Source organism: Lynx canadensis, chromosome C2 (assembly GCF_007474595.2).
Source record: "Lynx canadensis isolate LIC74 chromosome C2, mLynCan4.pri.v2, whole genome shotgun sequence".
Taxonomy (NCBI): Eukaryota; Metazoa; Chordata; class Mammalia; order Carnivora; family Felidae; genus Lynx; species Lynx canadensis.
In genome coordinates this window covers 90,889,355-90,916,973 of record NC_044311.2, presented here as the reverse complement: position 1 = coordinate 90,916,973, position 27,619 = coordinate 90,889,355, and the positions used below count along the sequence as shown (strand labels likewise).

The window sequence follows — 27,619 nt, the reverse complement described above, 5'->3', positions numbered from 1 at the left end:
AAAACAAAGACAGTATAAACTGTGGCCAACATTATTAAGTTAATCATATTTATCTAGAAAAGTTACACAAAGGTAGGATAATCTTTACATGTAGAAATGTCTGAAATGATCAATGATGTGACAAAGCCAAATATTTTGTCTATCATTAAGGAGCTCATGGGGGCAACCTGAGTGGCTCAGGTTGTGATCTCCCAGTTGTGGGATCAAGCCCTACGTGGGTTCCACACTCAGCTCTCTCCCTCTCCCTGCCCCTCCCCCATCTCTAAATAAATAAATAAATAAATAAATAAATAAATAAATAAATAAATGTGAAAAAAGAAGCTCATGACAATAAGAAAGTAATCTTATGAGTAAATACTAAGAGAAGGCGTTTATTATTCTTCTTCTCCTTGCTCATCACATGGTTGGTTGTTCCTTGTCTTTCAGACAAATTTGTTAAATTCTAAAAGAAGGCTTTTCATGGTCTCCAAATCTAAAGGAACTGCTCCATCTTTATCACTCTATTTTAATTCTATGCCAACCCTTTTCACTATCAGGTATTTTTCTCAGTTATGTGTTTACTGCCCAGATTCCTCCAGTATAGCAGATTTGTGAAAACCAAAGACCCTGTCCATCTTACTGTTCTATCACCGAAGGCTGGCATATAGAAGATGCTCAATAAATATTTATGGAGTACAGAATAATCCTGTGTAATTCACAGATTCTAGCTGCTACCAAATTCAACAGCTGACTCAAGTTTACTTAAAATTTCTATTTTCTTTATTAAAACTTTTCAGTTTTCCATTATTTTCTTGCTTTCTTAGAACTTTTCCATTTTTTACTATAACCCATCCCCAATATTAGCAGTTAACCTACTTCTTAGGGTCACCTGTCAGAATGAAATAAAATTCCTGTCATTTCATGAAATATTAGAGTCAACAAGATGAACTGTGAAGAAAACTGCACTGAGTTGTCAATGATAGCTGGTTGGGAAACAGCACTTGGGAAACAGTGCTTACCAACAGCACTGGTTGGTAAACAGCACTTTACCAAACACCTGGGAAATCCCAACTGGGAGAATGAAGCATTCTGCTCTTAACAGTCAGAAAAGTAACTACTTTGAAACTTACAAAACTGATACCTGAATAAACAAAGGTATCTATATGATTCTGTTATGAATGTCTGGATACACTTGGATATACACATTCATTCTCTCTCTCTCTTTCTCTCTCTCTCTCTCTCTCTCTCACACACACACACACACACACACGTTTTCTTCCCTCTTATTCCCTAATGTAAGATGTATTGACTTTACATTCATGGTATTTAAGTACTGTTAATTTTATATCCCGGCATTTAAGTAACAGGATATCAAGGAGAGAAATGAACATCACTCAAAGACTTTGCATCTTCTTCCGGGGAGGTTAGTACATTTTTACTTGCACAAACAATAACTATATCATGTCACATGGAAGTATAACTTTGTTATTTATTTATCTGAGTCTCAGTATGGTTTAAGGAGTTGTGTATACATGCCAAGTTGCCAAGGAATGTACTAGGATAGTTAATTTTATGTGTCAATTTGGTTAGGTTATAGTAGCCAGTTGTCTGAACACACATTAATCTAGATATTGCTGTAAGAAAAATTTTTAGATGTGATTAACATTTAAACTAGTATAATCAAGTAAAGCACATTACTCTCTAAAATGTGAGTTGGCCTCAGTCAGTTGAAGAAGGTCTTAAGAGCAAAGACCGGTTTCCTGAAGAAACTTAAGCCTCAAAACTACATCAACACTTACCTGAATTTCCAGCCTACTGACTTGCCCTACAGATTTTGGACTTACTAGCTCCAACAATTACACGAGCCAATTCCTTAAAATCAACCAATCAATCTCCTACAGGTTGTTTCCTCTATAGAATCTTAGTATTATAATCCACGAAATACTTCATGTTAATATCCACTTAAAAAAAATGGACAGTTTGACTTTCTGAAGGGCCTAGAAGAATTCACCACAAAATCATAGTGTTGGTTGGGGCACCTGGGTGGCTCAGTCGGTTAAGCGTCCGACTTCGGCTCAGGTCATGATCTTGCGGTTCGTGAGTTCAAGCCCCGCGTCGGGGCTCTGTGCTGACAGCTCAGAGCCTGGAGCCTGTTTCAGATTCTGTGTCTCCCTCTCTCTCTCTCTGACCCTCCCCCGTTCACGTTCTGTCTCTGTCTCAAAAATAAACGTTAAAAAAAAAATTTAAAAAAAATCATAGTGTTGGCTACAATGTCTATCTACATAGATTCCAAAATGATTTAAACTGCTCTCCTAATTTAAAAAAAAAAAAAAAAACAGTCCATAAAAACTAGAGATCTATGAAGTAGAAAAATATATATAGGATACTGTGCACAATATGTCACAATTTGCTTAAAAGGGGAGGAGGAAGAAAACTTATTTTCTCAAGAAGAATAAGAATCCAGTAACAGTGGTTGCAAATGAAGAAAGAAATTGGGTCACTGAGGTAGAAGAAAGATTTTTTTTTGAAAACTATATATGATCTATTAAAACATACTGATTAATGAGAAATCTATACAGGTATCCATATAAACAAAGCATAGTTTTTAGATCCTCATGTAACCTCAAGAAAGTTACAAAACAGGTTGTAATAGAAAAGCCAACAGCTGTGATATGGAACCAATTTTTAAAATCATATAAACATGCCCAATTTGATAACTGAAATGAATAACAAACTGGGATTTTCTTTAAAGTATCCCTTGTTATTCAACTTTTAAGGAATAATTTTACAATTATCTTTTTAAGTTTTAAAAGCTGAATTAATCTTCACAATTTAGTTAATTCTGTTTAACTGTATATTATTCAAACTATAAAAAACATCTAATGAACCAGGATATTAAGTATATGGCCTCTTTTCAAAAATGAAATGCCAAGTAGTTTCTGTAGCCATTTACTAACCGCTTTTTAAAAAACCCAAATAGAAAGCTAAGCCTCATATCTTCAGAAACATACTAAAAAGAGTTTCTTTCATGATCTTACTTACTGGTGCCATCTCCATGTTATTAATCTGAGCCTCATGGAAGCCTCCATCTGACATAACTTCTTCTTCTGTTTCTTCCTCTGCTGTAGCAACATTTCTTCGCTTGAATAACTAAAAAATAAAAAATCATTACCAAGTATTCTAATACAAAGGAGTTAAACATCAAAAAACTAGGCTCCCCACTTAAAAGGCAATAAGGAAAAGATGGAGCTTTATGAAAATCATTTTAAAAATTCTAAAGGTTGTGCCACCTTCAACTTTCATGATGAGGAACTAGTTCAGAATTCTCCAGTCTTATAATCTAATGCAATTAACAATCACAATATGCTGTTAACCAACACCTGATGTGGTAAAACTTACTAAGAGAAGCCTAACACTGCACGACATATAAAAAGAGTAAGGGTGAAAAAGGAGTCGAGGCATGCTTGGCCATTCCCCTTTCCTTTACGTGAAGTTGGTAACACTATGGTCTTACCAATACATCGTGGGAAATGATAAAAATGATGTCAGAATGTCTTAATACTTCCCTCCTAAACCTCAAAAATAATGGACTGAGACTTCACAACCTTTCTAACCCGTCCAATAACCAGTGATGACATGTGACTACTACCTGAACACTAACTTTAAATCGTCAATTTGTGTAGGCCAAGAATATTTCTACCTAAAGGGAGCCACTAAGGTGTCTCATTGTATCTTTTTTTTTTTTTATGTTATTTTTAAGAGAGAGAGACAGACAGAGCACAAGCGGGGGAGGGGGAGAGAGAGAGAGGAGGAGACACAGACTCAGAAGCAGGCTCCAGGCTCTAAGCTGTCAGCCCAGAGCCCAATATGGGGCCCAAACTCACGAACCGTGAGATCATGACCTGAGCCGAAGTCAGACATTCAACTGACTGAGCCACCCAGGCACCCCTCCGTTATATCTTCAATAGTCCCAGGCAGTTCACTTGTTCATCAAACCATGACGGAGGACCAATAACTTATCCTCTCACCCTATGCAACCCTGTCTAAAAGCAGACAAATGCATAAAATAACAGGTTTCGGCCAATGGATAAGAGGCAGACCAGGCATTGATCTTCAGAAAAGAAAAGAAGTAAGATTGGCCCTATGACTGCCTCAGATTATTACCTATACAGAGTTTTCAGGCTGCAGCACAGGGAAGACAACACCCAAACAGGGCCTACAGGCTCACTCAGTTGAGCAGACAGAGTTTAGAAATGAGGAGGCCAAGACAACTAGAATCCACAGGCAGAGTAATAAACAGATCAATATAGAGAGAATTCTAAAAATCTGCAGAAAGTTCCCCATGAGTCTTTAGCTTCCTGCTAATAAGCACAGGTGTGTAAGGAAAAGCTGGGAAAGGAATCACCCCCAACAAACATGCAGAACAATTTTGACAGTTATATCAGTCAAGAGATATTCATGTTTCAACCAGATAGAAAAGACTTAGGGTACCTGGGAGGCTCAATTGGTTAAGCATCGACTCTTGATTTCGGCGCAGGTTGTGGTCTCACAGTTTGTGGGATCAAGCCACATGTCAGGCATACGCTGACAGCAGAGCCTGCTTGGGGTTCTCTCTCCCTTTCTCTCTGCCCCCTCCCTCAAAATAATAAACTTAAAAAAAACACACACACACAGAAAACACTTCCTAACATATAAAGAGCATTTAGTACAACACTCAGAAGGAAATGGACCCAGCACTAAAGCTAAATTAGCCCCTGGATTAAAGGATATTAAAGTTCCAGCCCAATGAAACGTAAAAACAAATGTTACAAGTAATTTACTAAACCCAATGACAAATTCAGAACTATATGTATTTAAAGATACAAGAACTCCAACAACAAGCAAGATAAAATTCACAATTCTTAGAATTCAATTGGAAACTACGAAGCACTAAAAAGAAGAAAAGAGAGAAAAATTAATCAAAATCACCTAGAAATGACAAAAACGGCAAAATGGAAAAAGAGCATTATAAATGTTGTTATATATTCCACATATTTGAAAGGTAAAAGTACAGCCATGAGGAGAGAGAGGAAGAGATGAACAAAAAGGCTAAGCAAGTACCTAGACATGAAAAATAAAATTTTTCAGATGAAAAGCACACTGGATAGGATTAACAGCCAATTACATATTGCAGAAGAAAAAATTAGTGAATTTAAGGACATAGCAATATAAACACTCCAAAATAAAAGAGATGGACAAAAGACTGAAAAAACTGTACAAAATATAAGTCAGTTGTGGGACATCAAGTGGCCTAACACACATGCACTGGAGTTCTAAGATTGGGGTAGGGGAATATATTTGGAAAATGGCCAAAAATTTTTTCTTTTTTTAAATTTCAAGTGTTTATTTAAATTCCAGTTAGTTAACATTATAGTATATTAGTTTCAGGAATAGAATTTAGTGATTCATCACTTACATATAACACCCAGTGCTCATCACAACTGCTTTCCTTAAAACCCATCACCCATTTAATCCATCTCCCCCCACAACCTCCCCTCCAGCAATTCTCACTCTGTTCCCTATGTTTAAGAGTCTGTTTGATGGTTTGCCTCTCTTTTTCCCTGTTCATCTGTTTCATTTCTTAAATGCCACATGAGTGAAATCATACGGTATTTGTCTTTCTATGACTTATTTTGCTTAGAATAATACACTCTAGCTCCATCCACTTCATTACAAATAGTACGACTTCATCTTTTTTATTGCTGAGTAGTATTCCACTGTACATATACACCACATCTTTATCCATTCATCAGTCAATAGACATTTGGACTCTTTCCATAATTTGGAATTCATTCATGTTTTCTGTCCATTTCTTAACTGGATTATTTGACTTTTGGGTGTTCAGTTGTATAAGTTCTTTACAGATTTTAGATTACTAACCCTTTATCAGATATGTCATTTGCAAATATCTTCTCCCATTCTGAAGGCTGCCTTTTAGTTTTGTTTCCTTTGCTGTGTAGAAGCTTTTACCTTGATAAAGTCCAAATAGTTCATTTCTGCTTTTGTTTCCCTTGCCTCCAGAGACATGTCAAGTAAGAAGCTGCTATGGCTGATGTCAGAGAGGTTGTTGCCTGTGTTCTCCTCCAGGAATTTGATGGTGTCCTGTCTCACATTTAGCTCACTCATCCATTTTGAATTTATTTTTGTGCATTGCCTAAGAAAGTGGTCCAGTTTCATTCTTCTGCATGTCGCTGTCCAGTTTTCCCAACACCATCTGTTGAAGAGACTATCTTTTTTCTATTGGATATTCTTTCCTGCTTTGTCAAAGATTAGTTGACCATGTAGTTGTGGGTCCATTTCTGGGTTTTCTATTCTGTTCCATTGATCTATATTTATATTTTTGTGCCAGTACCATACAATCTTGATCACTACAGCTTTATAATATAACTTGTAGTCCAGAACTATAATGCCTCCAACTTTGCTTTTCTTTTTCAAGAGTGCTTTGGCTATTCAGTGTCTTTTTTGTTCTACAGTTTTCAGAGTACAGATCTTTTACCTCTTTGGCGGGTTTATTCCTACGTATCTTGTAATTTGGGTGCAATTGTAAATGGGATCAATTCCTTGATTCTCTTTCTGCTGCTTCATTATTGGTATATAGAAATGCAACAGATCACTGTATGTTGTTTGCACCCTGTGACTTTACTGAATTCATATATTAGTTCTAGCAATTTTTTGGTAGAGTCTTTTGGGTTTTCTACATAAAGTACCATCTCATCCGCAAATAGGTATGAAGTCTGACTTTTTCCCTGCTGATTTGAATGCCTTTTATTTCCTTTTGCTGATTGTTGAGGCTAGGACTTCTAGTACTATGTTAAATAACAGTGGTAAGAGTGGACATCCCTTTCTTGTTCCTGAACACAGAGGAAAAGCTCTCATTTTTTCTCCATTGAGGATGATAGTAGCTGTGGGTCTTTTGTATACAGCCTTTATGATGCTGAGGTACGTTCCCTCTATCCCTATTTTGTTGAGAGTTTTTATCAAGAAAGGATGCTGTACTTTGTCAAATGCTTTCCCTGCATCTACTGAGAGGATCATGTATTTCTTATCTTTTTTAATAATGTGGTGTATTACACTGATTCATTGAGAATATTAAATCATCCTTATTGCCCAAGGATAAATCCCACTTGATTGGGGTGAATGATTCTTATAATGTACTGTTGGATTTGATTTGCTAGTATTTTGTTGAGAATTTTTACATCCATGTTCAGCAGGTATACTGGACTGTAATTGTCTTTTTTAGTGGGATCTTTGGTTTTGGAATCAAGGTAATGCTGGCCTCATAGAATGAGTTTGGAAGTTTTCCTTCCATTTCTATTTTTTGGAACAGTTTGAGAAGAACTGGTATTAACTCTCCTTTAAATGTTTGATAGAATTCCCCTGGGAAGCCATCTGGCCCTGGACTTCTGTTTATTAGGATATTTTTTATTACTGATTCAATTTCTTTGCTGGTTACCAGTCTGTTCATGTTTTCTATTGTTCCTGTTTCAGTTCTGGTAGTTTACATGTTTCTAGGAATTTATCCATTTCTTTTGCATTGCCCAATTTGTTGGCATATAGTTTTTCATAATATTCTCTTATAAGTGTTTTTATTTGTGGTATTGGTTGTGGATCTCCTCTTTCCTTCATGATTTTATTTGGGTCCTTTCTCTTTTCTTTTTGACAAGTCTGACTAGGTGATTATCAATTTTATTAATTTTTTCAAAGAACCAGCTCCTGGTTTCGCTGATTTGTTCCACTGTTTTTTGTTGTTGTTGTTATTATTTCTATATCATTTATTTCTGCTCTAATATTTATTATTTCCCTTCTTCTGCTGGCTTTAGGCTTCATTTGTTGTTCTTTTTCTAGCTCCTTTAGGTATAAGGTTGGGTTGTATATTTGAGATTTTTCTTGCTTCTTGAGGTAGGCCGGTATTGCATATACTTCCCTCTTGTGACCCCTTTTGCTGCATTCCAAAGGATTTGGACTGTCGTGTTTTCGTTTTCATTTGTTTCCTGTATTTATTTCTTTAATTTCCTGGCTGATCCATTCATTCTTTAGTAAGATTTTTTTTTAAAGTTCATTTATTTTGAGAGAGAGAATGTGTGTGTGTGTGTGTGTGTGTGAGAGAGAGAGAGAGAGAGAGAGAGAGAGAGAAAAGAGAGAAAGAGAGAAAGAGAGAAAAAGAGAGAGAGAGCATACAGGGGAGAAGCAGAGAGAACCCCAAGCAGTCTCCATACTGTCAGCACACTCCGACACAGGGCTCTAACTTGAACCATGAATTCATGACCTGAGCTGAAACCAAGAGTCAAACACTTAACCAACTGAGCCACCCAGGTGCCCCAAGTAGAATGACTAACCTCCAAGTAGAATGCCACCCAGGTGCCTCCAAGTAAATGGATTTAACCTCCATGTATTTGTGGTCTTTCAACATTTTTTCTTGTGGCTGACTTCAAGTTTCATAGCATTGTGGTCTGAAATATACATGGTATGATCTCAACCTTTTTGCACTTGTTGAGGCCTGGTATGTGACCTAGTATGTGATCTCTTCTAGAGAATGTCCCATGTGCACTCAAAAAGAATGTGTACTATGCTGCTTTAGAAAAAAATATTCTAGATATATCTGTTAAGTCCATTTGGTCCGGTGTGTCATTCAAAGCCATTGTTTCCTTGTTGCTTTTCTTCTTAGATGATCTGTCCATTGCTGTAAGCGTGGTGTTAAAGTCCCCTACTACTATTGTATAATAATAGTTGATATGATATGTTGTTATTATGATATAGTGCCTCCCCCCTTCATTTCTTGTTGCAGTCTTTGTTTTAAAACCTAGTTTGTCTGATATAAGTATTGCTATTCTGGCTTTCTTTTTGATGTCCACTTGCATGATAAATGCGTCTCCATCCTCTCACTTTCAATGTGGAGGTGTCTAGGTCTAAAATGAATTTCTGGGGCGCCTGGGTGGCGCAGTCGGTTAAGCGTCCGACTTCAGCCAGGTCACGATCTCGCGGTCCGTGAGGTCGAGCCCCGCGTCGGGCTCTGGGCTGATGGCTCAGAGCCTGGAGCCTGTTTCCGGTTCTGTGTCTCCCTCTCTCTCTGCCCCTCCCCCATTCGTGCTCTGTCTCTCTCTGTCCCAAAAATAAATAAACGTTGAAAAAAAAAATTTTTTTAATAAAAAAAAAAATAAAATAAAAAAATAAAATGAATTTCTCGTGGGGCACCTAGGTGGCTCAGTCGGTTGAGTGCCCAACTTTGGCTCAGGTCATGACCTCGCAGTCTGTGAGTTCGAGCCCCAGTCAGGCTCTGTGCTGACAGCTCAGAGCCTGGAGCCTGCTTCTGATTCTGTGTCTCCCTCTCTCTCTGCCCCCCCCACCCCCCCCACTCATGTTCTGTCTCTCTGTGTCAAAAATAAACATTAAAAAAAATTTTTTTAAATAAAAAATAAAATGAATCTCTTGTGGAGCACCTGGGTGGCTCACTTGGTTAAGCGTCTGACTTCGGCTCAGGTCATGATCTCATGGTTCGTGAATTCAAGCCCCACATCGGGGTCTGTGCTGACAGCTCAGAGCCTGGAGCCTGCTTCTGATTCTGTGTCTCCCTCTCTCTCTGCCCCTCCCCCGCTTTCTCTCTCTCTCTCTTCAAATTAAACATTAAAAAAAAATATTTTTTAATGAGTCTCTTGTAGGCAGCATACAGATGGTTTTTATCCATTCTGACACCCGATGTCTTTTGATTGGAGCATTTAGTCCATTTACATTCAGAGTAATTACTGATAGATACAAACTTAGTGGCATTTTATTACTTGTTTTGTTGTTGTTTCTGCAGATGTTTTCTGTTCCTTTCTAGTCTCTGTCACTTTGGTCTTTCTTTCCCATTTAAAGAGTCCCCTGTCATCTTGTGGGGCTAGTTTTGTGGTTACAAACTCCTTTAGTTTTTGTCTGGGAAACTCTTCTACTTCTATTCCGAATGACAGCCTTGCTGGACACAGTATTCTTGGCTGCATATTTTTCCTATTCAGTATGCTGAATATATCATGCCACTCCCTTCTTGCCTGTCAAGTTCTGTGGAGAGATCTGATGTTAACATTATTTGTCTTCCCTTCTAAATTAGGGACTTCTTCTGTCTTACTGATTTTAAGGTTTTTTTTTTCTTTATATTTTGCAAATTTAACTACAGTATGTCCTGGTGTTGGCCCACTTTTGTTGATTTTGATGGGAGGTGTCTGTGCCTCCTGGACTTGGATGTCTGTTTCCTTCCCCATATTAGTTTTCAGCTATAGTTTCCTCAAATAAATCTTCTGCCCCCTTTTCCCTCTCTTCTTCTGCTGGGATTCCTATGATACAAATGTTATTACGGTTTATGGAGTCACTTCATTCCCTAGGTCTGCATTCATGATCTAGTATTTTTCTTTCCCTCTTTTCATCTTCATTATTTTCCATAATTTTATCTTCTGTGTCACTTATTCACTCCTCTGCTTCTTCCTTTCTTGTGGTCATTATATCCATTTGTTTTCAAATCTTGGTTATTATATTTTTCATTTCAGCGTGACTAGTTTTTTAGTCTTTTATCTCTGTGGTAAGGGACTCCTTGGTGTTGTCTAAGCTTTTCTCAAGCCCAGAGTATATCCTTATCATTGCTGCCTTACATTCTGGTTCAGGAATATTACTTAATAACCTTTTCAATTAGATCCCTGGCCATGACTTTTACTTGTTCTTTCTTTTGGTATGAATTCCTACATCTTGGTATTTTGTCTAGGTCTCTGTCTTCTCTGTGTTGGGAAAGCCTGTTATGTTTCCTGCTACTAAGAGTAATGGCTTTATGAAGAAGAGGTCATATACTGTCCAAGGCCTAGTGCTTCAGAAGTGTCTCTGGTGTGGGGTACCTGGGTGGTTCAGTCGGTTAAGCATTCAACTTTGGCTCAGGTCATGATCTCGCAGTTTGTGAGTTCGAGCCCCACATCAGGCTCTGTGCTAACAGCTCAGAGCCTGGAGCCTGGTTCAGATTCTGTGTCTTCCCCTCTCTCTCTGTCCCTCCCCCGCTTGCACTTTCTCTCCCTCTCTCTCTCTCTCAAAAATAAACAAAATTAATAAAATTTAAAAAAGAAGTGACTCAAAAAAGTAAAATAAAATAAAATAAAATAAAATAAAATAAAATAAAATAAAATAAAATAAAATGACTCTGGTATATGCTGTGTGCACTCTCCTGCTGTGTTTGACTGCTCTTTCCCTCAAGTCAGTCCTCTGTAGAGTTTCTCCTTTCCTGCAGTGAGCAGTGGGGATTATCAGAACATTGGCCAGAGTATGGTGAGTTTTAACTAGGTGTGCTCTGGTCTGCTTGTTAAAAGAGACTTGATGGTACTTCCACTAGAGCTGAAACTTCACAGAACTCATGGTCAAAAGACACGGTGTGTGCAAGGGCCTGTGCTGGTCTTCTGGGGGAGGGGCCCGCTGCTCTAGTTCTCAAGTACAACTGCCTTAGTAAAGCTCCACCTGCAGAGGGCAGGAGACCAGAACCTAGTGTAACAAATGTAAGCCACCCCGGTTGGCGCTGTGCTGCTTACTGACGTTAGTTTATACTAAGGGGTAAGGGAGGAAAATTATTTCAGCCAGCCACCTAGTCACCAGAGAGGGGAACTCACATCCCACCACCACAAAGCCCTCCCAGAAGAGCAATTTCCCCTGGTGTATCCCAGGCATCCCTTAGCTCACTACCTTCACCCTGTGTCCTAGCCATCTGGCCACCCAGCAGTATATTGCACCTTGGGGTCTATCCCAAGCAGGCCCGCTGAGTTTTCAAACTCCAAACTTTACGGACCTGGTATGACATGAAGCTGTGCCGGTCCTCTGAGGGAGGGTCTCACTGCACTGAGACTGGTGCAGGTTTGTCCCTGGAGGGCAATTGCACCAAAGCACAGAGGCATGGAGTTTAGAGTAAAGTGCAGCAGAGAGCCAGTGTCCAGGTTAGCCACCTTCAGCTGGTGTCTCTGTGCCTATACTGAGGGAAATGGTGCCCACCAGCTCTTTTCTCCCCAAAGAGGCAATGCCATCTCTCCCAGACGCACTCCAAGAAGGGGAACCATCTCTCAGTGAGTCCCAGGGGACTCTAAATATTAACAATGAACAGTTGAAAACAGTTGAAATTCAAAAGATATCATTTACAATAGCATTGAAACTATGAAATACTTAGGGAAAAATCTGACAAAAAAACTACAATTTTAGAAATTTAGAAATTTTAGAAATTTAGAAATTTTAGACACAAATAAACGGGAGATACGGTCCTTATGAGTCAGAAGACTCATTGTTACGATAGGAATTCTCCCCCAGCTGATCTACACATCTAACAAAATCACAATCAAATCCCCAGAGCAGGCTTTTGTGCACAAACTGACAAGCTGATTCTGAAGTTCATATAAAAATGCAAAGGACCTATAACAGCCAGAACAATTTTTGGAAAGAACAAGGTTAGAGAGCTAGTAATATGATTTCAAGACTCATTATAAAAGCTACAGTAATCAACACAGTGTGGCAAATAAGACAGATAAATAAACCAATGGGAACAAAATAGAAGTTCAGAAGCCAGATCCACACAGAGATGGTCAATTGAATGTAAATGGTTTCAAGGCAATCAGTGAAGTAAAACAATCTTTTCAAAAAATGACACCTGAGGGGCGCCTGGGTGGCGCAGTCGGTTAAGCGTCCGACTTCAACCAGGTCACGATCTCGCGGTCCGTGAGGTCGAGCCCCGCGTCGGGCTCTGGGCTGATGGCTCAGAGCCTGAAGCCTGTTTCCGATTCTGTGTCTCCCTCTCTCTCTGCCCCTCCCCCATTCATGCTTGGTCTCTCTCTGTCCCAAAAATAAATAAACGTTGGAAAAAAAAAATTTTTTTTAAAAATGACACCTGAACAACTGGAAATCCATATGTTTAAAAAAAAAAAAAAGGCTCCTTTCCTCTTATTCCACATTATATACAAAAATGTGAATTATCATAGACCTAAATTTAAACTATAACAAAACTTCTTAAAGAAAACATACAAGAAAATCTTAAGTGACCATGGATTTGGCAAAGATTCTTAGATCTGACACACAAAAGCATAATCCATTAAAGAAAAAAACATACATGGAATTCCAAAATCAAAACCTTTGGTCTTCAAACAGCACTTCTGAAAACAAAAAGGCAAGCCATCAGCTGGGAGAAAATATTTACAAAACATATCCAACAAAAGACTTGCATCCAGAAAATAACTCAATTAAAATACTAAGCAGATTTTAAAAAATAAAACTAAACAGACTTCACTAAAGTAAATATACAAAGGGGCAAATGAACACATGAAAACATGCTTTCAACTTCCATCATTAGGGAAGTGCATAATAAAACCATAATGGCATACTACTATGCACACCTTAGAATAGATAAAATGAAAAAGACTGACCATACCAAATGCTCAGAAGGATGTGGAGCCGATGAAACTCTCATATGCTGCTGATGTGAAGGTAAAATAGTACAACCCATTTTAGCAAACAGTTGACAGCTTAAGTACACACCTACTATACAACCCAGCCATTCTCCTCCTAGATATCTAGAAAAATGGAAATACATGTCCATAAAAAGAGCTGATCATGAATGTTCATAGCAGTTTTATTTGTAATCACCAGAAACTGGAAACAATCCAAACTGCCATTAACAGGTGAACAGATAAACCAATTGTGGCTTTATCTGTACAACAGAATGCTATTCAACAATGAAATGGAATGAACTACTGATACAACAACATAAATGAATCTCAAAATGATTAAGCTGACTGAAAAAAGCCAGACAAAATAGAATACATATTTTTTCAGTCCATTTATGCAAAATAATCAGTGGTGACCAAAACAGATCAGAAGTTGCTTGGAGATAGGTGAAGGGTGGGGAAAAGGTACTACAAAGGTATACCAGGAAAGTTGGATAGCAATAAATATGTTCACTATATTAATTACAGTGATGATTTTACATATACATATCTCAAAATTTAACAAAGTGTACACTCCATAGTATGTCAACTATACAGCCATAAAGTTGCTTTTTTAAAAACACAGAAAAAATAAACTGAAATACATCTATTTTATGTTAAACACTATGAGTTCCTAATAATATTAAAATACAGACTTTCCTGCTCCCTCTGGAGGATGCTAAGAAACCAATTCATTTTGAAAATGAAGACAGAGAAAATCCAGTTATTTCTTTTTCCTATATGACTACTAATTCAGGAAAACCAAAACCTGCAGTTTGATCCTCTCAGATCTTGCTTTTATGATTTGTTAGGTAGGTCTGGGGCAGTAGTAAATTTATGGCTAATTAATCTCCACTACTGAGGCAAGACTCTCCTGAATACCTAATGGCCCCGTAAATGAGTTTCTCCAGTCTGGCTATAGGAACAGGAACAAGTGTCAGCACTGTGTAAGGGCCAGGCACGGTTCCCTCTAATCTTTTTGGATGATAAGTTTCTCTTGCCTTAGTAGTCTCCTCAAGCACATATGCTGATCAGTACTCTGCTGAATATTCAAAAAAACACTTTGAAGATCTCCAGGCTTCTCTCTATAGACACAAGTCTCCCTTTTGGTATTCCCTCCTATGAATGGATGTCTTTGTCTCTCCAGACTCTCAGCTCTGTCTCCTCAATTCAGAAAGGCTTTGGCCCTTAGTTCCCTCTCCCTGTGTTGCAACCTGGAAACTCTGTTGGGCAGTAAGCTGAAGCAATGATAAGGCTCAACTCATTTGTTTCCCATCTCTAGAGATCACTGTCCTTCACTGGCTAATGTCTGGTGTCTTGAATTAGTGTTTCATGTATTTTGTCTGGTTATTCTTGGGTTTGCTTCAGGTAGGAGGGTAAATCTAGGCCCTGCTATTCCACTTTGGCTGGAAGCAGAAGTCCTCAAAGTGCCCTAATACTCAAAATATCCCACTTTTGGCTAATGGGAACCTGTTCAAGCTATCTCCTAATTCTTTTCAACACAATTTTCAATGGTCTTAAATTTCCTTGCTCTATGTTATGAAAAAATATTACACATTTGCCTTGAATATTCCCTACCTTTAATCAAGAATCAGGTGTTTTTTCCAAGAAACCTTGTTCCTTTAAGAGAAAAATTCTCTAATGACCACAATCTCAGGGTGCTAGAGGTGCTCACTGATAGGTATTTCACTACTTCTAAGCCTTTCTAGGACAAAGCTGGTTTGTGTGCATGTGTTTTAAAAAGAAAACACATAATGAATCCCTAATGATATCGCCAATGCAAATTTATATAACCTCTTTGATTTTATATTTCTATTCTTTCGGAAGCTAAAAGATCTAGGTTCCTAATATTAACATAATTATGTACTGTATCCATACACAAATATGCATAGTTTCAAGATCAATCCTGTATGATTACGAAAGCAGTTGATGATTTCTTTATACTCCTTTTTGTCCTTTAGATACAACCCAACAGAAATAATTAACCATTCTGTCATATTTCAAAGTGTATTAAAGTATTTCCTCTCTGTGTGGTCTAGCCACAAGCATGACACAGAGCTAGACCCAGCTGAATCTTCTTGTTTATTTTTAAGGATTTCTTTGTTACGCTTTCCTTTTGTTTCACAACTACTAAAGCATTTGCAGGACTTCTAAATCAAGCCTAATCACTAAAATTACATCTATTGGCATTGCAAAATTTATATCCACAAGCAGTGTTTTTAATATGGAATGGCAGGATACTGTTACGATCTTTACTATGGGTCATGAAAACCACAACTGCTGATAAACAAGTAGGATTTGAAATAAAAACACCAAAGCGCTTACATCACAAGGATGATGACAAGATAAGACAGGAGAAATTTCCAGTTAAGGGAAGTTCTAAGACTACAGCGATACAGCAAGAACACAGGACAAACAATTCTGACTGGTGCTAGAGGTCAGAAAATGTAGGGAAGAGGTCTCCAAAGGAAAAAATATGAAAGTGATAAATTATCTGAGAAGTTTAAGCAAGTAGAAAATCAGATAAAAATAACTTAAAAGAGCTGTAAAAGAGAAGGAAAAGCAGCCAGGAATCAGAAAAAAAGCCAAGCAGGTAAAGAAAAAAAAAAAAAAAAAATCAGACAATTAATGCCAGGAAAAACAAATACAAAGAAAGGAAATGTAACCACGGTATACTACTCAGCTCAGCAATAAATGAAACTTACATAGGATAGTATAACTGTGTTAGGAGAATAGACACAAGGGAAAAGTCGTGTAAGAGCTTAAATCTTCACCTAGCATAACAGAACATCAATAGATAATACTTTAAATTGATAAATAAATAGTTAAGAGGATTGAAGTGGCTTACTTGGGAATGAGACCAAGAACACTGGTGGTTTGGTTTCAAGTACTGTAGTACTATTTACCTTTTTCAGCAACATGTATTACTCAGAGAAAAATAGATTTAAAAAAAGAAAAAACTGCCAAAACAATCATGATCTGTATGCCTTATCTACAGACTACATGTTGCCTGCACTTGTCAACCAAGTTAATTAATGGAAGTTGCCTGTCCAGAAGCTTATCAACTTGCTCACCTCACAAGATATTTCTTATAACTAGAAACATCAGGCAATCTCTATTTAAGCAGCACTAGGTTACCTATTCACTCAGAGTTAACAAGAGTCTGCTTAATTCAAATTTATAAGTACTGGCTCAATCAGAATGATACCAACTAGCAAAATATTTTGCCAAAAATAATTTTAGTTTGGTCTGTAAGTGCCAAGTATACAGGGGTCATTTTTAAAGTGCTGTCCAGATACAACAAAAATTAAATGTTAGTCTGCTAAAAGGATAACCCTATAAAGATGCAGCAAGTTATCTTTTGTGCACTTGGCAACATCAACTCCTGTGCTACTCTCACATCTAGCTCATCAGCTGGCCTAGACCTGTGAGGTTTCCCAATAGATGACAAAGCAACTGTGGAAAGATAAACAGTACCTAAATGAGTCTGTATCTTACTGATATTTACCATTTTACAAATCAGGCATGAAACAAGTACTGTTATGGTATTAAGAAGCCTGATTAGTTTTTACCAGTTGTTTCTACATTACATGGCACATAAGAAATTAAGAAATGAGGATTTTCAATACAGCAGTATTCCAAAAACTTATCACAGAAACTTATTAAAGCCATAGCAAAATTTCAGATCTCATACAATGAAGCCAATAGAATTTCAACTACAAATATTTATAGCCCAATATATGGGACCATACTTGCCACTTGATATATTAAGGACAGAGAGCATTTGCCTTCAGGCAGGTAAGTGAATACAAAAAATTTATTTACATAGACTTTACAATGAAGTCTAATTACATGAAATCACCCATCACCAAGAAGAGAATAATATGAACACTGTTAATGGCAGAGTATCATTACTACACCTTCAAATGGCTTTATGCCAAATATGATGCATAAGCTGGTGGCTACATTCAGACCTATACTTGGGCTCATGTACATATATTTATGTATTCATATATAGGAATATAAATATGTAACAATGCTATTATGATTTCTGAAATTTACTACCAAAATAGAAGCTAATATAAAAGTTTATTCAAAGAAAAGGTTCCACCTCAAGACACAGAGATGAATAAAGAGGTAATAAGAAACCCAGAGAAACTCATCCTTTTATGACTAAGTGGTAACTCATAACTTAATTTACTACACTTAATATAAACTTTATTATAATATTACAAACTCTCTTTGCCCAAAAATAACAGTAACAATGACACTGTTTGATTCAAACATCTACAGCCCTAACAAAAAAAAACAACAACACTGAAGTTGTAATGTACTCTTAGACTTTAACTACTTGGATTTTCCATGCAGCGTTACTCAAAAAAACAGTGTATGTTGAAAACAGCTCACTGTTAACTGCAAAATATTTATGACAGATTACCGTATTTCTCAGGTATGAAAGGACTGAGTCATTTATTCGCCTTTTATGGAGCTTTTGTAGTGTGGAGGTCAAATGGTCCTTCTAAGCTCAAAAATCTCTCCTTAGCAAAAAAAAAAAAAAAAAAAAAAAAAGTAACCTAGGGGCGCCTGGGTGGCTCAGTCAATTAAGCTTCTGACTCTTGGTTTCACCTCAGGTCATGATCTCATGGTTTCATGAGTTCAAGCCCCACATCAGGCTCCACTGACAGTGCAGAGCCTGCTTAGGATTCTCTGTCTCCCTCTCTCTGCCCCTTCCCCACTCACGCTGTTTTGGTCTCTCTCAAAATAAATAAACTTAAAAAAAAAAAGTCACCTAAATGTCTTTAAATCTCTTTGCCAAAAGGGATGGGGATGGACTGTTCATTCTAAGCATTTTTAGAGGAAGGTAAAATGAGAGAGAGTCCCAAATTCTCCTGTAGATGTTCAGATGTTCTCAAGTTAAAAATGACCAAAATTAAAAAAAAAAAGAAGATAAAAAATCAATGTCCTAATGAAGCCTGCAGAATTTAGGGGTAAAAAGACATATTCCTTGAGATTTCACTCTAAAATACTACACAATAAAGAAACATAAAGATAGACAGACATGAACCAAGTATGGCCTGCTACTGACAATTACTGAATCCATAGGATGATTTTATGAGGTTCACTATCTCTTCTTTAATCTTCTATGTTTACAACTTTTCAAATCAAAGATTGTAATGAAAAGCAGTGTTTTATTGGTCACTTGAGAATTCATTAATATGCACATAAAATCTTAAGGAAGCTCCAACTTTAGAAAAATAAAACACACTAGAAACAAATAGGCCAAAATATTAAACAGTGGTTATATTGGGAATATGAGAACCTGAGAGATTTCTTTATTCTTGTATTCTACTTTTCATCACCTCCTCTCCCGAACTCCCAAAACATGTTGATTTTATGATACAGGGGATACACACACACACACACACACACACACACACACAGACACACACACTCACACATCCAACACCGTCAAAACTAAAATAGAAGTGGTTTCAGGCTTAATATGTTAACATTAAGTTCTTTAAAATAAATTTAAAAGGGTAAAAGGATTTACCTGCTCTTCTCTTTTCTGCTTGCGTAACTGCAGTCCCTCTTCCTCCCTCCTCCTGCGCATCTCATCAGGATTCAGGGACTTATTTTTGTAACTTTTCAGGCGAAAGTTCTCTTTTCCTGGGGTGGTCATGATTTCTACAAAAATGAGAGAGGAAGGGAACAAATGAGCTTAGCTTATGGTAAGGAGCTCTGTTATTCTAATAGCTCAGTCTTTTAAATATATACATGCCCACCCTCACTCTGTAGGGACACCAGAAATGGGTTACTTTTTTTAACAGCTTTATTAAAGTGTACAAGTCAATAGCTTTTGGTATTTCCACAGCCATGTGAAACCATCACCACACGTTTTTTTTTTTGTTTTTTTTTTTACATTTTTATCACCTCAAAAAGAAACTGCATACCATCTGCCTATCACTCCTATTCAGGACATTTCATATGAACAGAATCACATGTGTGATCTTTTGTGCCTGGCTTCTTTCATTTAGCATATTTTTAAAGTTTATCTATGTTGCAACATATAGCAGTACTTTATTGCTTTTTATGGCTGAATAATATCCCATTATATGGATATACCCCATTATATTTTGTATCTACTCATCAGCTGATACACATTTGGGTTCTTTCTTTCCACTTTTTGGCTATTAGGAATAATGCTTCCATAAACATTTGTGGACAAGTTTTTATGTAGACATATGTTTTTTCTTGGGTATATACCTAGGAATGGAACTACTGGGTCACACAGTAACTCTGTTTAATCGTTTCAGGAACTGCCAAAATATTTTTCCAAAGTGCTGTGCTATTTTACATTTCCACCAGCAGGGCATAAGGGTTGACAATTTCTCCACATCCTCGCCGACAATTACTATTACAATTTTTGGTATCTGCTGTCATTTCACATAAATTTATTTCCCAACTGTATATCCTCCATAAAAAAAAAAAAAAGTCTATTCAGATTCTTCACCCATTGTTAAGTCGTCTTTTTATCACTGAGTTGTAAGAATTTTTTACATATTCTAGATAGAAATCCTTATGAGATTTATATTTTTTAAATATTTTCTTTAATTCTATAGGTTGTCCTTTCACTTTCTTAATGGTGTCCTTTGAAACACAAAAGTTTTTAATTTTGATGAAGTCCAAATCAATCTATTTTTTTGTTGTTGTTGCTTATGCTTTTAGTGTCATACTTAGGGATTATAAATCCTAAATTTCCTATTAGGAGTTTTAAATTTTAGCTTTTACATTTAGGTCGGTCATTCATTTTGAGTGATTTATTATATATGGTATGAGGTAAGGGTCCAAATGCATTCTTTCATAACTGGCTACCCATTTGTTCCAGGCAGGCACCATTTGTTGAAAAGATTTTTCTTCCTCCATTGAATCGTCTTGACACCCTTGCTGAAAATCAAATTGGCCATATCTATATGGTTTTATTCAACTCTATTCCATTGATCTGTATGTATACCCTTATGCTGATTCCACATAATCTTGAGTACCATTTTTGTTAAGTTTTGAAATCAGGAAGTATAAGTCCTCCTATTTTATTCTTTTTCAAGATTGTTTTGGCTCTTCTAGACACCTTGCAATTCCGTGTGAATTTTAGGAGTGAGCAATTTGTCAATTTCTACAAAGAACTGAGCTGGGATTTTGATATGGACTACACTGAATCTGCAGGTCAATGTGGGGAGTATTGCCATCTTGATGTTAAATCTTCCAAACCACAGACAGGATGTTTTTCTATTTACTTAGAGCTTCTTTAGAATCTTTCAACAATATTTTGTAGTTTTCAGTGTTCTACACTTCTTTTGTTAAATTTATTCCTGTTTTAATTTTTTTGATGCTATTACAAATGAATTTTTTTCTTAATTTCACTTTTAGATTGTTCATGATAAGTCTATAGAAATACAATTGATTTTTTTGTATACTGACTTTGTATTCTGCAACTTTGCTGAACTTGTGCATCAGTGCTAATATTTTTTTAGTGGATTCCTTAAGATTTTTTACATACCAGAGCATGTCACCCGCCAGGGACAGTTTTCTTTCTTTCTTTCCAATCTTGATGACTTTGTGTATTTTTTTTTCATAAGTACCATAGTTAGAAACTCTAACACAATGTTAAATATAAATGGAGAAAGCAGACACTCTTGTCTTATTCCTGATCTTAGGGGAAAAGCATTCAGTTTTTCAACATTAAGTATGACATTATCTTTGAATTTTTCATAGGTGTCTTTATTCATGTTGAGAAAGTTCCCTTCTATTCGTTTTTTTTTTTAATGTTTTTATCAATTAAAGAGTGTTGATTTTGTCAAAAACTCTATGTCTTTGGTGATGACAATGTGACTTTTGTTTTTTGTTTTGTTTACTGATACATTACATTAATTGGTTTGTGAACTTTACACCAACCTTGCATTTCTGGGATAAATGCCACTTGGTTGTGGCATAAAATTCTTTTTATATGTTGGTGAATTAGGTTTGGTAGTATTTGGAGGATTTTTGTGTTTATCTTCATAAGACATAGTGGTCTATAGTTATCTCGTAATGTCTATGGTATCAGGGTAATACCAGTTTCATAAAACAAGTTGGGAAGTATTACCCCTCTCAATTTTTAGGAAGAGTTAGAATTGTTCTTTAAATGTTTGGTAGAATCCAGTAGTAAAACCATTTGGGCCTGGGCTTTTCTTTGTGGGTACCTTTATGATTAATTCAATCTCATCGCTTGCTATAGGTCTACTATTCAGTGTGTCCATATAAATGTTTCAGCAATTGTCTTTCTAAAAATTTGTCCATTTTATCTAAGCTATGTAATTTATTGGTATACAGTTGTCCATAGTATTCCTTTATAATCCTTTCCATTTTTGCAATCCCAGTAATTTCTGATTCTACTAATTTAAGTCCTTTTTCTCTAGGTCAGTCTGGCTAAAGGTGTGCCAATTTTGTCAATCTTTTCAAGAAACCAGTTTTTGGTTACCTTAATCTTCTCTACCATTTTTCTATTTTCTAGTTCATTAATTTCTACTCTCATCTTTATTATTTCTCTCCTTCTGCTTGTTTTGGGCTGCTCTTTTTTCCAGTGACTGAAGATGGAAGGTTACTGATTTGAGATCTTTCTTCTTTCTTAATATAAGCATTTATCACTAGAAGTTTCCCTGTAAGCACTGTTTTCTTAGGTAGTAACTTCATTTTCATTTTTCTCAAAGTATTTTCTGATTTCTCTTTTCATTTCTACTTTGACCTACTGGTTATTTATGAGTGTTAATTTCCACATATTTGTGAGTTCCCCAAATTTCTGTTAGTGATTTCTAATTTCTTTCCACTGTGGTCAGAGGACCACCTTTTTTATTTCAATCCTTTTAAATGTATTAAGATTTGTTTTGTGGCCTAGTATATGATCTATCCTTGAAAATGCCCCACGTTCACTTCAGATGCCTAGTTACCTCTAGTAACCTAGTTACTAGTTACCTCTGGTAACATGTTTTGCTTTAGTCTATTTTTTCAGATATTATAATAGCCACTCCAGTGTTCTTGTTATTGCTGTTTGCATAACAGATCTTTTCCATCCTTATACTTTAAATGTATTTGTATCTTTAAACTTAAAGTACATCTGTTGTAGAGAACATACAGTTGGGATACTCTGAAAATCTCTGCCTTTTTTATTACACAATTTAATCAATTCATGTTTAATGTTATTACTTACAGTTTATTTACAACTGCTTTTTCATTTTCTATGTGTCTCATGTCTTTTTTGTTCCTTTATTACTTTGACTGCTTTCTTTTGCATTAGGTGAAAATTTTCTAATGAAGCACTAAAATTTCTTTAATGACTTTTTCACTGTATTTTTAGTTTTTCCCCCTAGTGGCTGCTCAAGGGCTTACCATATAACATTTTAACTTCAGACTTATACTAGCTTCAGATTTATTACTCGCTTAATTCCAGTAAGATATAGAAATGCTATGCTATATAGTTCTACTGCCTTTTCCTCCATTTGATGGTATTATTGTTATAGATATATTTAATGTTACAGACCTAATAATGCACTGTAATAATTAATCACCTATATTCATTTCCTTAGCTTGACATAGCTTTGCCTCCACTCACTTCCTCTGTGCTATTGACAGATATGCTACAAATATACTACATTTCCACACCTTATAAGCCCAAGAATCAGTTTTAAGAAAAAAGGAGAAAAAATATGTCCTTATATTCTCTTTTAAAACTACATAATTACCTTTACTGGTACTCTTCATATGGATTCAAATTACTCTCTTGAGATTACTTGCTTTCAGGATAAAAAGCTTCCTTTAGCATTCTTGCAAGGTGGTCTGTAAGTAATAAGCTCTCTCAGTTCCTGTTTATCGGGGAAAATCTTCATTTCGCTTTCATTTTAAAAAGATAGCTTTGCTGGATATATAGGATTTTTGGTTGACTGTATTTGTCTTTGAGTACTTAAAATGTATTATTACACTGCCTCTCTCCTCCATTGTTTCTTCTGAGAAGTCAGCTATTCTTCTTATCAGTGCTCCCTTGTAAATTAATTCCTTGAAGAAGAGATGAGGAGCTATTTTATGACCCGCTTTTCTCCCTAACCACCCAACCAAATCTCTGAACTAGGGCTCTCAAGTTGGGAGTACAGACAATAGCACGCTTCTCTGAGTGATAACCCCTACAGGCGCTGAGTATTTTGTCCAGGTAGGTAGGAGGGTGGGTGGCACCAGAACTACCTCTCCACCACATATACCAAAACTTAGCATCAGCATCAGGCACCTGGGGGTGGGAAGAGAAATCCTGATGTCCTGCTCCTCCCAAGAAGAAAACCTTCCCTCCAAATGGAAGCCTAGGGCCATTTCCAGAAGCTTTAAACAGCTGTTTTTAAAGTTTTTCCCACTTTTACTAGGGAGTGGGTCTGTAGAGCTCCTTGTGCAGTCAGACTGGAATTCACAGAAGAGTTCCTTTTAAGATGATCTTATTGCACACCTGAATTCAGAATCATTTGATTTATAATGTGCTGTGTTGCATCATCTATTTTACCTGAATCTCTTAACAAACACACGAGGCAAGAAATTATTATTCTCATCCTTTACAGTTAAGGACTCAGGAGGCTAAAAGAGGTGACTTGGCCAGGGTTACATAATATAAGATACAGCAAGGATATGAACCTACGTTCCTGATTATAAACCTGATGCTCTACTGTTATGGACTGAACTGTACTCCTCCACCCTCACCAACTATATATATTGAAGCCCTAACTTCCGATATGACTATATTTGGAAATAGGACCTTTAAGAAGATAATTAAGGTTAATTAAGATGTCATAAGTGTGGAACCCTAATCCAGTAGGACTAGTGTCCTTATAAAAAGAGGAAGAGAGGGTGAGAAGTGTCCTTATAAGAAGAGGAAAAGAGGCACTGGGTGCCTCAGTGGGTTACGCATCCAACTCTTGATTTCAGGTCATTTCAGGTCAGGTCATTATCTCACGGTTCGTGGGTTTGAGTCCCACACTGGGTTCCCTGTGCTGACTTAGGCCCTAGTGCAGTGCCTGCTTGGGATTCTCTCTCTCTCTCCCTCGTTCTCTGCCCCTTCCCTGCTCACACTCTCTCTCAAAATAAATAAACTTAAAAAAAAAAAAGAGCAAGAAACACACCAGAAATCTCTTCCCCCATTCTAACCCCCTATGTGCCCACAAATAAGGCCACGTGAGGACACAGCAAGAAGGTGGTCATTTGCAAGTCAGGAAGAGAAGTTCCACCAGAAACCAACCCTGTTGGCACCTTGATCTTGGACTTCTGGCCTCCAGAACTGGGATAAAATGAATTTCTGTTGTTTAAGCTACCCAATCTGTGGTATTTTTTACGGCAGTCTAAGCAGACTGATACATATACCCAGTGGCATTTTGTCAGATTGAGTTTTACTAGACTGAAAGGCAGGGGGCAATGCAGATGAGAATTGCAAATAATCCTGAAGGAATCATTTAATGGTGCTGACAAATGATCTAGAGAAAAAAGCTGGATTCCTGAAGCAAACAGCATTTTGGCTCTGAAATATCACAATATAGCATTGTAAGAATCAGAAGTTTTAGGTCAGAGAAAGGAGAAAGTCTATAGTAACAGGGCAAGACCTGGATAAAGTTTAACAATACCAAAAGCCAATTAGACTTCAATAACTGGAAGCCTACACTCAACATGGAGCTGGAAGGGCACATAATTTAGGAAAAGCAATGTCAGGAATACACACACATGCACATATACAGAAAGAAAGAATAAATGATAAAACAAATGGAGTAAAAGATAAAATGTGGAATGTGGATGAAGGGTAAAAAGGAGATTTTTATACACTTCTTGAAATTTTCAAATTATTGCAAACATTTTTTTAATATAAAAAAATCTAACAGGGAAGGAATATTCATACAAAACTACTATTCACTTACTTCTGTTATTAAAGTGACTTAAGAAGCAAGTCCAGAGAAGAGGGCTGGCCTTAAAGCTCTCTTTTCAAATTTACTTCTTAGTATGGCGACGTAGAAAAAATACTAAACTTCTGTGAGCCTTGGTTTCCTTAGGTGCACAATGGGGATATTACCTTATAAGGTGAAGAGAAAAAAGATGAAAGCATACTCCCGCTGTCTGGCCCATATATAGCTCACACCTGATATTTGTGTAATGAAGAAATGGCTATAAATAGTTCCAAAGGTTCAAAAAAAGATCTCTTCTGACTAAAGTGATGAGGGATAGCTTCATAGAGAAGATGGTGTTTCAGTTAGGCTGTAAAGGATAGATAGGATTTCAGCAGTTGAAGTTAAAAGAGAAAGACGCACAAAACAGAAGAGTACAAAGAAAAAGGCACAGATCTTAGAAAGCACAACTGATGAAGAATATCAAGAAGTCCTATTTGATTAGAGCAACTGCTCTGCAAAAGTAAACAGACATGAGAAATGCCAGCACCTCTCTGTTTTTTCTTTCTTTTTTCTGTTAAATGGTGGCATCTGAGAACTCACAAATGATTTCAACACTCAAACTAATAATTTCTATCATCCTTACAGCGCACTTGTGCCTTTCAAATTATAAAAAGGCTTGGGGCAGCTCAATTGGTTGGGTGTCTGACTCTTGATTTCAGCTCAGGTCATGATCTCACAGTTTGTAAGTTTAAGCCTCGCTTCAGGCTATGTGCTGGCAGTGCACAAGCAGGCGCCTGCAATGCCAGCACAGAGCCTGCTTGGGATTCTCTCTCTCTCTGCCCCTCCCCAACTTGTGCACGCAGACGTGCTCTCTCGCTCTCTCTCAAAATAAATAAATTTTAAATAAATAGCTCACATTTTTAAAAAAATGAACACTACGAAAGGGCATAAACAGAAAAATGGAAATGTACTTCCTCTTAAAGGTAACCACCATCAGGTTCTCTGCATATCCTTTCAAAAACTGGTTATACACATATCCTTCTGGTTTTTATTGTACATGGATGGGGAAATTATACACTCAGTTCTGCACTTCTGCTTCAACTCTGGACAACTTTCCATTTCAATGCCTATAAATTATTTTTAATAAAGTAATTTTTATACAATAACTAGACACAAAACATTAATGACAGGTTTATCTCCAATTTCTTATCCCAAATAATGCTTTAACCAATATTCTCCTTCATGTATTTGCACACATTCAGTTATATCCATTAATGAATTCTAAACAGTGTAACCTAAAGGCCTAAAGCACGTGCATTTAAAATTCTGACAAAGTACTCTCTAAAATGCTGAACCAAATGTACACCAGCATGTATGAGGAAGTTGCCCACCACCATCATTAAACTCAAAACTGGTTCAAACTTTTCCGTATTTGACAATATCATATGTGAAAAAATGCTTTTCATGAGAACTATTTTCATAATATTACTAAGATACTATCTATGCTATTTTTCACTTTCACTCATAAGTTTTTCAGAAGCTTTATGACGTGATGACATCATTACTCTGACGCTTAATAGAATGTGTACTGTGTATTTCTGTGTTCCAAATATTTCATTCAGGGCACCTGATTGGCTTAGTCAGTTAAGCATCCAACTCTTGGTTTCAACTCGGGTCATGATTTCACGGTTCATGAGGTCAGGCCCCATATGGAGCTATGAGCTGATGGCGCAGAGCCTGCTTGGGATTCTCTTCTTCTCTCTCTCTGCCCCTTCCTCTCTCTCTCTCTCACTCTCTCTCAAAATAAGTAAACATTAAAAAACACTTTACGTAAAATTTGTTTTGATTTCTAATATAATAAATATTAACAGATATAAAACAATAACATCAACAAAAGTTCTTTGGAGTCCTCAATAAGAATGTAAAGAAGTTCCCAGGCCAAAAAAGTAATAACTCTTAGTCCAATCTTTTCTTTCTTTAAAAAAAGTCATTGGCGGGGCGCCTGGGTGGCGCAGTCGGTTAAGCGTCCGACTTCAGCCAGGTCACGATCTCGCGGTCCGTGAGTTCGAGCCCCGCGTCGGGCTCTGGGCTGATGGCTCAGAGCCTGGAGCCTGTTTCCGATTCTGTGTCTCCCTCTCTCTCTGCCCCTCCCCCGTTCATGCTCTGTCTCTCTCTGTCCCAAAAATAAAATAAACGTTGAAA

At 36.9% G+C, this 27,619-nt stretch overlaps 1 protein-coding gene across 4 annotated transcripts in view; it reads right to left on the bottom strand.

Moving 5' to 3' along the window:
* KPNA1 (karyopherin subunit alpha 1) overlaps window positions 1-27,619 on the bottom strand; it is a 69,873-nt gene that overhangs the window by 28,754 nt on the left and 13,500 nt on the right. Inside the window, exons 1-3 of one of the 4 annotated variants that reach the window (XM_030330530.2) lie at window positions 23,255-23,462; window positions 19,033-19,166; window positions 3,022-3,129 (exon numbers count right to left, since the gene is read on the bottom strand). In XM_030330530.2, the coding sequence (XP_030186390.1) occupies window positions 3,022-3,129; window positions 19,033-19,166; window positions 23,255-23,273 (261 nt within the window). In that variant the 5' untranslated portion in view covers window positions 23,274-23,462. Of the gene's footprint in view, window positions 1-3,021; window positions 3,130-11,803; window positions 12,067-13,423; window positions 13,514-19,032; window positions 19,167-23,254; window positions 23,463-27,619 lie in introns of those variants that run through there. The other 3 variants (XM_030330532.2, XM_030330529.1, XM_030330531.2) reach the window with 3 other exon arrangements.